General features: G+C 35.2%; 1 protein-coding gene across 1 annotated transcript; it reads left to right on the forward strand.

Moving 5' to 3' along the window:
* The first annotated feature begins 3,729 nt into the window (after positions 1-3,729).
* On the forward strand, positions 3,730-9,107 carry LSM1B (Small nuclear ribonucleoprotein family protein). Its single transcript, XM_059603264.1, has 5 exons — positions 3,730-4,297; positions 5,217-5,285; positions 5,375-5,490; positions 5,584-5,646; positions 8,697-9,107. Exons 1-5 carry the CDS (start codon positions 4,237-4,239, stop codon positions 8,772-8,774), a joined length of 387 nt encoding a protein of 128 aa, XP_059459247.1. The 5' UTR covers positions 3,730-4,236; the 3' UTR covers positions 8,775-9,107.
* Positions 9,108-12,186: the final 3,079 nt, after the last annotated feature.

Consider the following 12,186-nt stretch of genomic DNA (forward strand, 5'->3'; position numbering starts at 1 on the left):
AGCCCTTAAAGCAAATTAGACTTGGGTTGTTTCTGATTTACCTCCCAACAAATAGGCCATTGGTTGAAAATGGGTGTATAAGATTAAACAGAAGTCTAATGGTAGTATTGAGAGGTATAAGGCTAGGTTGGTAGCAAAAGGGTACACTTAATGTGAAGGGTTGAATTATCATGAAACTTTTTCCCCAGTTGCAAAAATAACTACAGTGAGGTGGTTTTTAGCACTTGCAGTAGCTAAGAATTGGGTTCTACATTAGTTGGATGTGAATAATGCTTTCCTCTATAGGGATTTAGATGAAGAAGTCTATATGACTATGCCCCCTGGTTTTGGCACTAAGGGGGAGAACAAGTTTGTAGATTGACAAAGTCTTTGTATGGATTGAAGCAGGCATCCCGGCAATGGTTCTCCAAGTTTTATGTAGCTCTCATTGAAATTGGTTTTATATAGTTCAAGGCTGATTACTCCTTATTCACAAGGCTCAAAGGTTCTTCTTACATGGCTCTTTTAGTCTATGTTGATGATGTAGCCATAGCTAGCAATGATCCTAAGGGAGTTTATGATTTTATTATTCTTTTGAATGATAAGTTTCGGTTGAAGGATTTAGGACCTTTGAAATAATTTCTAGGGCTTGAGATTGCTAAATCAACAGAGGGAATTTCTGTATGCCAAAGAAAGTATGCCTTAGAGATACTTGAGGGTTCAGGTTTATTGGCCTCTAAACCTGTTTCTCCAATTGAACAAAATTTGAAATTGTCCAAGGATGAAGGCACTCTTCTCTCAGATTCTACTTCTTATAGGAGACTAGTTAGGAGACTCCTATACCTCACCATCACTAGGCCTGGTATTGCTTACTCTATACAGATTATGAGTCAGTTTATGGATAAACCAAGGTAGCCACATTTGGATGCTGCCACAAGGGTTTTGAGGTATATTAAAAGTTCTCCCACTCAAGGTCTTTTGTTTTCTACAAAATCTAATTTTCAGTTGAAGGCTATTTCAGATTCTGATTGGGCAAGGTGTGTTGATACTCGAAAATCTATTACTGGATTTTGTATTTTTATTGGTGATTCTCTAATTTCTTGGAAATCTAAGAAGCAACAAACAATTTCAAGATTTTATGCCAAGGCAAAATATAAAGCAATGGCTTCCACTTGTTGTGAGTCAATGTGGCTATTTCATTGCTCAAAGACTTTCATATTTCTCATCCTAAGGCTGCCTTATTGTTTTGTGATAGCCAATCAGCTCTTCATATTGCAGCCAACCCTGTGTATCATGAGAGAACTAAACACATTGAAATTGATTGTCATCTTATTAGAGAAAAAAATTCAACTCGGCCTCATCAAAACACTACATATTCCTTCTCAACATCAGTTGGCAGACATTTTTACCGAGGGACTTGAGTTTAAAGACTTCTCTCACTTGCTATCCAAGATGTTTGTCAAAGATCTTTGTATCAGACAACTCAAACTCAGTTGAGAGTTGGCTATACATGTGCATATTTGTATTTCAGTTGTAACCATTTTTTCAGTTTCCAGTTTAGTTGGTTATTTCTGTTTCCTTGTATAGTTAGAGTTAGTTGAAGATTAGTTAAAGTTAGTTGTTAAATTCTGTTATGTAGCCGAGTATGTAAGGAGGTTGGATCCCTCATTGTAAGTAAGGTTGATTATACAGATAATGAGAAGTTCTTTTCTCTTTTCTTCACTCAACCTTTCTCTCTGCATTTCAACTTGTTGGTTGGCTCCTTCTCTTCTTTTCTTTTCTTCTTTGCATTCTTCTGCTACAGATTGCAAGCTTGATAGTACGAGTACATAAAAACAGAGAACCAAAAAAACTCAACCAGGTGTCTTTTTTACCACCTAGCCAAATTGATAAATGAAGTTGGAGGAGTCGAGGATGCTTTCTGAAAATGAATGTTCATTGTATGTGTTTATTTTTGTTTTTATGAATGATTTCTATATATATATATATATATATATATATATATATATATATATATGTTTGTTTTTCCCTTCGATTAAGTGTTGGCAAGAATATAATATAAAAAGAACAAGAAATAATATTTGAAGGCAAGTACAAAATAGAATAGAGAATCAGTTACAGTGTGTAGTGAAAAAGTAGTAGCTAAATAAAAAGTTGTACTTTTTCACTAGCTAATATAACTAATATCGCTGGAAATGCTCTTACATTGACCTTATGAATAGGCTTTACATATTTCTCTCAAGTTCAGCATCCATAAATGACAATACACAATCATCGCTCTACTATCAACAAAGAATCAAAGATAATGAATATTATATTTTACAAAGTCTTGAATCGGGTAATACATATTTTCAAGAAAGTGAAATCAAATAATGTGTTTGGATTTAGCAATGCAAATCATACAAAAACCAAATGGATCACTAAGTTTTTTTTTTTTTTTTTTTTTTCTTTTCTAATTAGAAAAGGCAGATAGGGAGACCAACTGTGGCTATTTTATCTAAGCGTGACTATAGTAACACCTACCCACTATGAGCCTCACATGAGAGGCCTAGACGAAGGGAATTACAAGCACTCTCTCAAGTTAGACTGAGCCATAACCTAACCCAATCCTACCAGAACATTAGTAAATCATAAGTTGAATCACACCCGATTGGTTTCTCATATAAAAGGAAGATTGATTTTCCTTTTGTTTTGTATAGTTGATTGTTATTTTTTTCCTATCAAGGACTTGACACTATCTAATGTGGCATTGGATTGATTGTTAACATGGATATTGATGCGTGATATACGACACACATAGTAAATGATAAATTATTAACTTTAACGATAAAGTAATTAAGAGGATGACCTTTTAAATTTGAGTAAAACCTTAAAAAATGTCTCCCTCCTCCTATTCCCTTTCCCTTCTACTCCCCACTCCTATCCTCCCCCTCCCCTTCTATTTTTTTTTCTTTATATTTGTAGGTGTTCTCTGACCAGATCAGCAACTCCGGCCTCTCCGTTATACGTCTGTCCACCTTCCACCGTGTAGTGTCGTTCATCTCCTCCCCGGCCACTGCTGTTTGCTAGTTGTTTGTTTGTCTTTCTTGTTTTGAATAAGAAGTTTATTCTCTCTCGATCTGCCATCATGAGCGATGAGGAATAATTAGGTACGAGAAGTTATTTCTCACGACCTGAATAGTTCGGTGTAAGCGGTTATCTATCATGGCCAGTTTAAATAAATTTTGTTAGAAAATTTGACTACCCATGTTTTAGATCTAGTATGCTTGAAGCAAATCTGCTCTTTAATTGTATTTGTGCATCAGTTAACGAACGATTGAAGTTATAGATATCGCTTGATTGTAAGAATTTTTATTTGTATCTATGACTTTGTAACCTCATAGCATCTGGCTATAATTTTGCAGAGTTTTATGCTTTATGCTGTAAGAACTTTATATTCGTAATATTTAATCAATGAATTTAAAAAAATAAAATAAAATAAAAAATAAAATAAAAAAACCTAAAAACTTTATTCTTAAAACTAGAAACCCATGCATTAAATTCAAATCAAATAAACTTTGGACTAAATAAGATTTTTCCCAAAACAAAAATAAAAACTGAGAGAGTGATTCCCATATTACAAGTCGTTTAGTTTTGATTCTTGAAAGTGTGCAAGAGATCGTTCAGAGACTACAAGTCGTTTAGTCTGAATAATTGTGCTAGAAGTCGTTTAGCTCCAAAATGAACAAACTTGTACAAACCCAAAAATCTTCAATCAAACAGACGACACCACAACCAATGGAAGAACTAACTCCAACTACAACTCCTCTCTCTCCAATCTCTTCCACCACCACCTCCATGTTCTACTCTTCCAAACCCTAGTCATACCCAACCAAAACCAAAAAGGAAAAAATCCCACACTTCCTTTCTTTTTCCCTTCAATTTTTCTCTCAATTCGCTCCTGAATATCTTCCGGTGCGATTGGATCTGAGTGTTTTTACAGCCCCACCTAGACCCATCAATCCGGAAGAGAAATATCGATACCCCAGTTCTTTGGTCTCGCACTTTCTAGTGTTTTGGATCTAAAAATTTTAAGGTTTTTTTTTTGGTTGTTTTTAAGGTTTGTTGGAGTTAGGTTTTTGGAGGAGTTTTGAAAGGGTTTGGTGAGGTGGCATTGCAGAGAGGAACCTGAGCTGCCAATGCCATTATTGGTTTGGTCTAGAAAGAGTTTTTCGGTGGTTTTTGAGATACCGAAAAAGCTTGAGTTTGAGCGCATCAATGTCGTGGGCAGGCCCGGAAGATGTCTACCTCTCCACCTCCCTTGCCAGCTATCTTGACCGTACGCTCTGTGTGTGTGTGTGTGTGGTTTACTTATACATATAAACGCGTCTGAATTGTAGATGTGTTTGATTTTAGATGTTACTAGTTTCAAGTTTGGATATTTTTATTGGTTATGAATTTTGTAACACTGCGAGAATCTATGATATGGTTTTATGGATATAATCTCGAAAGAGATGGGAGTAATAGTTGTTACTAGTTGTTGTTTTGATATATCGATGCTAATGGGTTGTTGTCAATTTGGTCGGGCATGCAAAGACTCATCTGGGTTTTTGCTAATTTTAGTGTTTTTGTATTAAGAATGTGGCAGCAATTGTACTGATCGTTGTTCTAGTTAACATAATAATGTCTAATCTCCTCGATTCACATTTCCTTCTTGTCACCTTTCCGTACACAGATTTTTTTTTTTTTTTCCACGTTCTCTTTATAATCTTCCGTATTGGTTTTATATGCAACTTGAAGGTTACGCCCTCTGAAGATTTCCTTCTGTCCGTTTCTCTTAACAAGCAGGAAACACTTAGTAGTATGCTTACTTGGTGCTCTGAATATCAAGGATCAACTTTTTGGGCATTATTTTAGATTCTTTAGATTTTGTTTCTTCTTAGGATATCTATAGACTTTATCTTTTAGGAAATGTGAATACATCATAGTAAAAACAAATATATTTTATGTTTTAGTGAGAGAATGTTTCTATGCTAACATATTTGTTTTCTTAAGTGGAGTTTTTCTTTTCCAGATTTCCACAATATTTCATATCCATGCATTTTAGATAGAAATATTGTTAAAATATGAGTCTTTTTAAGACATAGAGTTGCTTAGGTTGTGGATTCAAATCTGCTTACAAATTCTTGGATGGAGCTTTTTTTTTTTTCTTCTTGCCAGTTCTTTTTTATGGACTTACACTATTATTAATGCTACAGGGAAACTTCTTGTACTGCTACGAGATGGTAGAAAGCTCATGGGGATACTTCGTTCTTTTGATCAATTTGGTATGAAATGTTTCTTCTCTCATTGTTCAGGTTTCACATGCTATATTTTTTTTTAATTGACTGAAAATGTAGCATTTCTCATATTGCAGCCAATGCTGTTCTTGAGGAAGCATGTGAGAGAGTTATTGTTGGTGATCTTTACTGTGACATCCCTTTGGGCCTATATATAATCCGTGGAGAGAATGTTGTTCTAATTGGAGAGCTGGTATGACAGGTTTATAGTTCCTTTCATATTGTAGATATCTCAATTGTAGTAAACACCCTTGTGTTTTCTTAAGATCTGCACTCGATTTTTTAGGACTTGGAGAGGGAGGAACTTCCTCCACATATGACTCGTGTTTCAGACGCAGAAATTAAACGGGTAATTATTTTGATCTTGATATTGTTCTAGTACATGAATTCTGGTTTAAAAGAAAAACCTATTGAAAGATAATATTAAAAATACTACTGCAGACTTTGAGATACATCATCATGGCTCTATTTGTGGTTCATCAAGTATCCTCACTTGCATAGTTTCCTTTTATACATTATTTTTGGCACTATACATATTTTCTTTTCTATTAATTCCTTAGGGACAGAGTTAATAATGATATGGTGTGTGGTAAATTCTTTTGCCAGTTAATGATAATGTGGGCCCTAATAGAGAGATTAAAGTAGTAAGTCTTATTCCTGTTTTTATCTTGGGAATTTATTTAAACAAATTTCATTCAAGAGATTTAAGATTAGAGAAATTCAAGAGGGTAAGAAGAAGAAAGGAAGAGAAACTCAGTGTTAATAATAATATATCATCCTTTAAAGTTAAATATTATAGAAATTAGTTCATTTCAGCTTATATTAAAGGAAAAATAGCAAAATTAATCCATGTGGTTTTATTGAGTTGCAAATAGCTCCCTAAAGTTTAAAAAATGATTGAAAACTCTCTGGGGTAAGCAAAAAACACAAATAGGTCGATGGATGTGTTTTCCGTTAGCAAATTGGACAGAATCCGTTAATGTGTCATGTTAGCACCAATAATCTTTAGAATATAAAAACAAGAAGAAATTTAAGGAGATGGCCGAATCAAGCCCCATCTCTCTAGGGCTGGCTAGAGGGTCTCCATGGAGGAGACCATTTGACTGGCCTGGGGTGGCCGAACCACCTCTTAATTTTTTTTTTTTTTTAAAAATTTTATATTTCTTATTCTAAAAGACACATGTCATAATATTATTGGTGCTGACATGACACATTAGCGGATTCTGTCTAATTTTTTTTGATAAGTAATTTTAGACACTCCCTAGGATTTTTTTTGTCTAATTTGCTAACAGAAAACACGTCCATTGGCCTATTTGTGTTTTTTGCTTACCCCATGGAGTTTTCAGTCACTTTTTAAATACTAGGGAGTTATTTGCAGGACTAATTTTTCATTTTTCCTTATATTAAAATCCTAAATGCAAGTGTCATGCTACAAATAAATATAGATTGTGTATCAAGTTATGGAATATGGTGATGTCTCTGTGGCTGTACATGCTTTTAGTGATGTGCAGTGTGCTTGAATATGAATTTCAAATTTTGTTCTTCTCTTCTCCATCATGTCAAAATCTGCTTTGCACATCAAGGTCGTCAAACTACTGCTGGTAGATTGAGTTGGTTGAGTTGTGGATAAATTTATAGATTTTTCTGAATGACTTGCGAATGAATTTTTATCTGTTTGAGAGTATCTACTTCTGCTTGAGTAAGTTTCTTTCATTAGAGATGCAACAAAAAATGTAAAAGATTTCTTTGAGTAGTGAAACCACAATATTATGAGCAGATACTTTCGTTTTCTGTCACTTGGGGGACCTACGTGACCTATGTGAGTCAATTTTTTACTAGTGGCACTCATCAAACATAGGGTTAAATGTAACCACAAAAATCATCTAGTATGTTGAAGGTTGACCTACAAAACAAACTCTTCTGGTCGGTTGAGACGCTGCGAAGTCTGAAATTCTGCTTGCATATTCTCTGTCATGCATTTTGTCGTTATGTATGGATTCTAAAGTTCAAATGTGAGTACAATGCCACAGAGTTCTGGTCTATCATTCAGCATCAATGTTGGTCAACTTATTTATTTTTAAGGTCTAATTAATGGTGGTTTTTTTCTTTCTTTTCTAATCAAAGGGGTGAACTCGTAGTTAGCACATTTAGGCAGTTGGAAAGGTAGAAAATAGGGAGGGAGATGTGGAATTGCTTAAGAGAGCTAGTAATTAGTTGTTTAAAAGAGATGTGGAATCGACTGAGGCAGATATGTGCTCTTCAGTTTCAAAGCTTGGAGAAAAGCCCAGTGTCGTATGGCTAGACCTTACATATCCACACGATAATTTCTACTATCGTGTCAGGGCACTGTTTAGGTGCAGGTATCTAAAAAATGGTCTGCTGAATGGGGTGATCTTTTGAAGGGACAATCTATCCACATATATTGCCATTTGCAAATGTGAATTCAGGTAGAGAGATGAAGATTGAAAGCCACAAGGGGACTTTTGGAAATGGGGGGAGCTGGAAACAATTAAAACCTGATAGAAAAATGCTTAAAGAAGAGGAATGTGAACATCACTAGATGGACATAAGAACACCAAGTACGAAGTAGGGCATGTATAATCAGGAGAAGATATAGCTGTGATTCTGATGTAAATCATACAAGAGTAATATTGGAATCTGTACATTTATTAAATTTAGTATAACGAATAATGATGATCATGGTTCCGTATATTCAAAACGAACTTTTAGTATCTCATATGCATATTTGGGTTGTCTTGAGTTATGCCTAGACGAATAGTCGATTTGTATGCTTGTTGGTGGACTGCTAGTAGCACTCGGAGTGCTGCTGTGTGGAAGATGGAGTCTTCGTGCCTTTTGTGGTGTCTATGGAGGGAAGGGAATGATAAAAGTTTTGAGGACTACAAAAGGACTTTGGAAGAGATTAAGTATTTTATTTTTTAACACTTTGTATTTTTTAACAACTGTTTATGTTTTTCTTTTGGTGATTAGTTATTGTGATTCTTTTATTCTTTTTGCCCATACTAGTTAGATGGTTTCTTTTGTATACTTCCGGTGTACATCGGACGCCTTACGTTTTTAAGAAGATCTTGATTACTTATAAAAATGAAAAGTACTCATATATGTGATTTTGAAACATCCTAGGCTCGAAAGTGAACTCTAAGAAAATTAAAGGAATAAAAGCTGCAAAGTGAGAGTATTAGGTGAATGGTTCAGTTTCTAAGTGTGCTTCCGTTCACATTCTATATATACCATATCTAGAATAGAATAGATAAACACTAGTATTTTCATAATCTAAGTAGCATATATGTTGTCAATGTTGCTGAGAAAGTTGGTTGTGTGCTTTTGCCTTGCAATTTTTTATTTGGTTTCCTCATCTTTTAACCTGAAATTGTGCAGGCACAGAAAGCAGAAAGGGAAGCTACAGATCTTAAAGGTACCATGAGGAAAAGGATGGAATTCCTCGATCTGGATTAATGAAATTTGCTACTTCATGGAGTTCCTCACATGGCCATCCGCAAATATTATAGCGGGTTTCTTCTTTTAATTTTTATTTTTTATTTTTTTCTCCCTTATCTTTATTTCCCCACTCCTTTGGCTGGTTAGATAATGTTAGATGTTAAAGGGTCAAATGTATGGGAATTAGAATTATAAAGCTTTAACATTGTTCAAATTCCCTCAGTGTAATATTTGTTGGAGTGAATACAAGTATTTCCTTTCTTTAGAAGATTGATGATTCTAGTGCGGATTTGAAATTGATAAAGCATTACTTTTCTTGCTCTTGTAATTTATAAAATCTAAATTAAGAATGATGTGGGAAGATACTGCTCTTTTATTTATTTATTTATTTGTGAGTAGGGAAGATACTGCTTTCAATCATTCTTATTGATTCACTTTTCTTTTAAGGTGGAAAATGCCAAAATTTTAACTTGGCTCCGTACAAAGAGAAGGGCTGACACCTTTGGCAAATATGTTAGAGTCTCCCTAAACGTAATGTATCATTGAATTTGAAATGATTATTATTAAATTTTGATTTAAAATTCACATTATATTTGGATGAACTCAAGACTCTAGTATTCTTTTTAGTATTACTCATCTCATGTTATGAAGGCTACTTTTTGTTCAAGCCGACCATGCCCATGTCATTTAAGACACATTTGGAACACACCGATTATCCTATTAAGAAATGAAAAAAATTGTGGAATGGAATAGCTATTTAAATTTTTAGTTTTGTAATAATACATATGCTCTTGTGGGAGTTGTACCAAAATTACTAAAATATTCTAGATATATACACAAATTTTTATGTGAATAACTATTTTCAGGAATGACGTATTTACCAAACAAAATAATGGCTATTCTACGAGTCTATTTGGCATACTAAACGTGCTTTCAGATACGATTAATACTATTTAATAGAATATTATACATTTGTCATACAACTTGATGATGTGGCAATGAAAATTATTTATTGGATTAACACTTAAAAAAAATTAAGGGTGAATTTTATTTCAATTATATGGCAATTGTAGAACAATTTATTAAATAACATTACTCATTGTAGAATCATTGCGCTTTTTTTTTTTTTTTTTCTAAGTAAATGAGGAAAGGATTACGAGCATTAAAACACCGAAAATAAACTAATTGCTTATAACAATGATTAGCGACAAATTGAGGATTATCTTTAATACTAAAGATGGTGATAAAGACATTGGCAAGTTGGTAAAAGGAAAAATAAAAGGGACCAATTTGACAAAGGTCCCCTCAACTTTCAAATCACTCACTTTGGACCCCTGAAATTTGATTTGTCCTCACTTTAGACCCCTCTGTTAATTTTCAATGTTAAACTCAAACGATTTGACTTTTTATGTCAATTATACCCCCACCTAGTCTACTTGAAATTTCAAAAATGCCCAAAACTACAGCACCCACCCCTAGCCCAAAACGACACCATTTTGGGCATTAAAATTAATTAATTTTTTTTTTTTTTTTGGAAAATTATTTATAAACTCCTTAGGTCAACGTGCTTTCATTAAAAACTCCTTATGTGCTTTTTTTTTTTTTTTTCGGAAATTGACTCCCTGTGTCAATCGAAACTACAATAAATTCTCTATCGTCAAAAAATTTTAACGGCCGTTAGGGCCACTCAAAACTTCTCGTTTTACCTGATTAAAATATTAATTTTTTATTAATTTAATTTAAAAAATTTAATCTTAAAAAAAAAAAAAAAAAAAAAAATTGAAGGGTGGCCCAACCCTTATGGGGTGGCTTACCCTGGGGTGGTTTGGGGTGGCTCGCAGCCACCCCATTGGGGTTTGGGGTGGCCCGCACGCCTCCCCTCCACCAATGGGGTGGCTCTCGACCACCCCAAACCACCCAAGGGGCAGCTCGAGCCACCCCATGGGTGGTTTGGGGTGGCCCGCAAGCCACCCCAAACCACCTGGGGGAGGCCGCAAGCCACCCCAGGGGTGGTCAAACCACACCTGGGGTGGCCCGGCCACCCCATAGGGGTTGGGGGGGGGGGGGGGGGTGGCCAGGGGTGACACCCTTCATTTTTTTTTTTAATTAAATTAATAAAAAAATAATATTTTAATCAGGTAAAATAGAGAGTTTTGAGTGGCCCTAACGGTTGTTAAAAAATTTTTACGGTAGGGAGTTTATTGTAGTTTCGATTGAACAAGGAGTCAATTTCTGAAAAAGAAAAAAAAAACAAGGAGTCATTAAAAAAAACCTATGGAGTTTTTAATGAAAGCGTGTTGACTTAAGGAGTTTATATATAATTTCCCATTTTTTTTATAAAAAATAAAAAAAGAAAAAGAAAATGCAAAATATTAAAAAAAAAAAAACACCCTAGCCTAAAACGATGTCGTTGTGGACATTAAAATTGTTTTTTTTTTCTTTAAAAAAAAAGGAGAAAATATTATTAAAAAAAACTAAGAAAAATCGCGGTGGTTCCAACCATCCCCTTGGCCAAAAATGAGGTGGTCCATGACCGGTCTGGGGGTGGTCGAACCACCCCCATGGCCAAGGGGGTGGCAAATTTGGGCCAACCCCATGACAAAAGGCCAAAAAAAGAAAAAAGAAAAAAGGGTCTTGAGATGGGTTTGGGCTTTTGGGGGTGGCTTGGCCAACCCCAAGGCCTGGGAGTGGTTTCGGCCACCCCCTACGGTCGATATGGGGGTGGCCGAAACCACCCCCAGGCCCTTGGGGGTGGTCCGGCCACCCCCAAAAGCCCCAAAGCCAGTCCCTTTTTTTTTTTTTGGCCTTTTGGGGGTGGCTGAACAACTTTCTTGGCCATGGGAGTGGCTCCAACCACCCTGATTTTTTTTTTTTTTTTTAATATTTGCATTTTTTTTCTTAAATAATAATTTAATGCCCAAAAATGGTGTCGTTTTGGACTGGGTGGATGCTGAAGTTTGGGGCCCAAAACGATATAGTTTTAACGTGAGGGTATAATGTGCATAAAAAGTTAAACCGCTTGAGTTTAACATTGAAAACTAACAGAGGAGTCTACAATGATAGAAATTGAAAGTTTAAAAGTACAAAGCGAGAGATTTAAAAGTTGAGGAAAACTTTACCAAATTGGCTAGAAATTCAATGGGACATACTGAAGTTTTCCCAAAATAAAATAAAACAAATCACCGACATTGACTTGGCCACTCATCGAAACATAGAAGGCCCATTGGCCACCCACAGGCCACCACGTAAACCGTACAAATAAAACCAAGAAATGATCTACAACTCCCGATTCCACGTCTACCCTTTTCTTCCTCTACCTTTGACACAGACACGTCATCTAATCCAACGACTCCAAACCCCAAACTCACGAATCCACTCCTTATATCCGCTGCAGGATATCCTTAACCTCAGACTTTTAAACCTTTTCGGT

The sequence above is a fragment of the Corylus avellana genome, chromosome 6, assembly GCF_965113065.1.
Source record: "Corylus avellana chromosome 6, dhCorAvel1.hap1.2, whole genome shotgun sequence".
NCBI classification, from domain to species: domain Eukaryota; kingdom Viridiplantae; phylum Streptophyta; class Magnoliopsida; order Fagales; family Betulaceae; genus Corylus; species Corylus avellana.

Bases quoted from the DNA above. Each gene is read 5' to 3' on its own strand.
- LSM1B (XM_059603264.1), top strand. From the start codon at position 4,237: ATGTCGTGGGCAGGCCCGGAAGATGTCTACCTCTCCACCTCCCTTGCC. The intron at 4,298-5,216 runs GTACGCTCTGTG...TTAATGCTACAG, and splicing joins CCTTGCCAGCTATCTTGACC to GGAAACTTCTTGTACTGCTA. The intron at 5,491-5,583 runs GTATGACAGGTT...TCGATTTTTTAG, and splicing joins TTGTTCTAATTGGAGAGCTG to GACTTGGAGAGGGAGGAACT.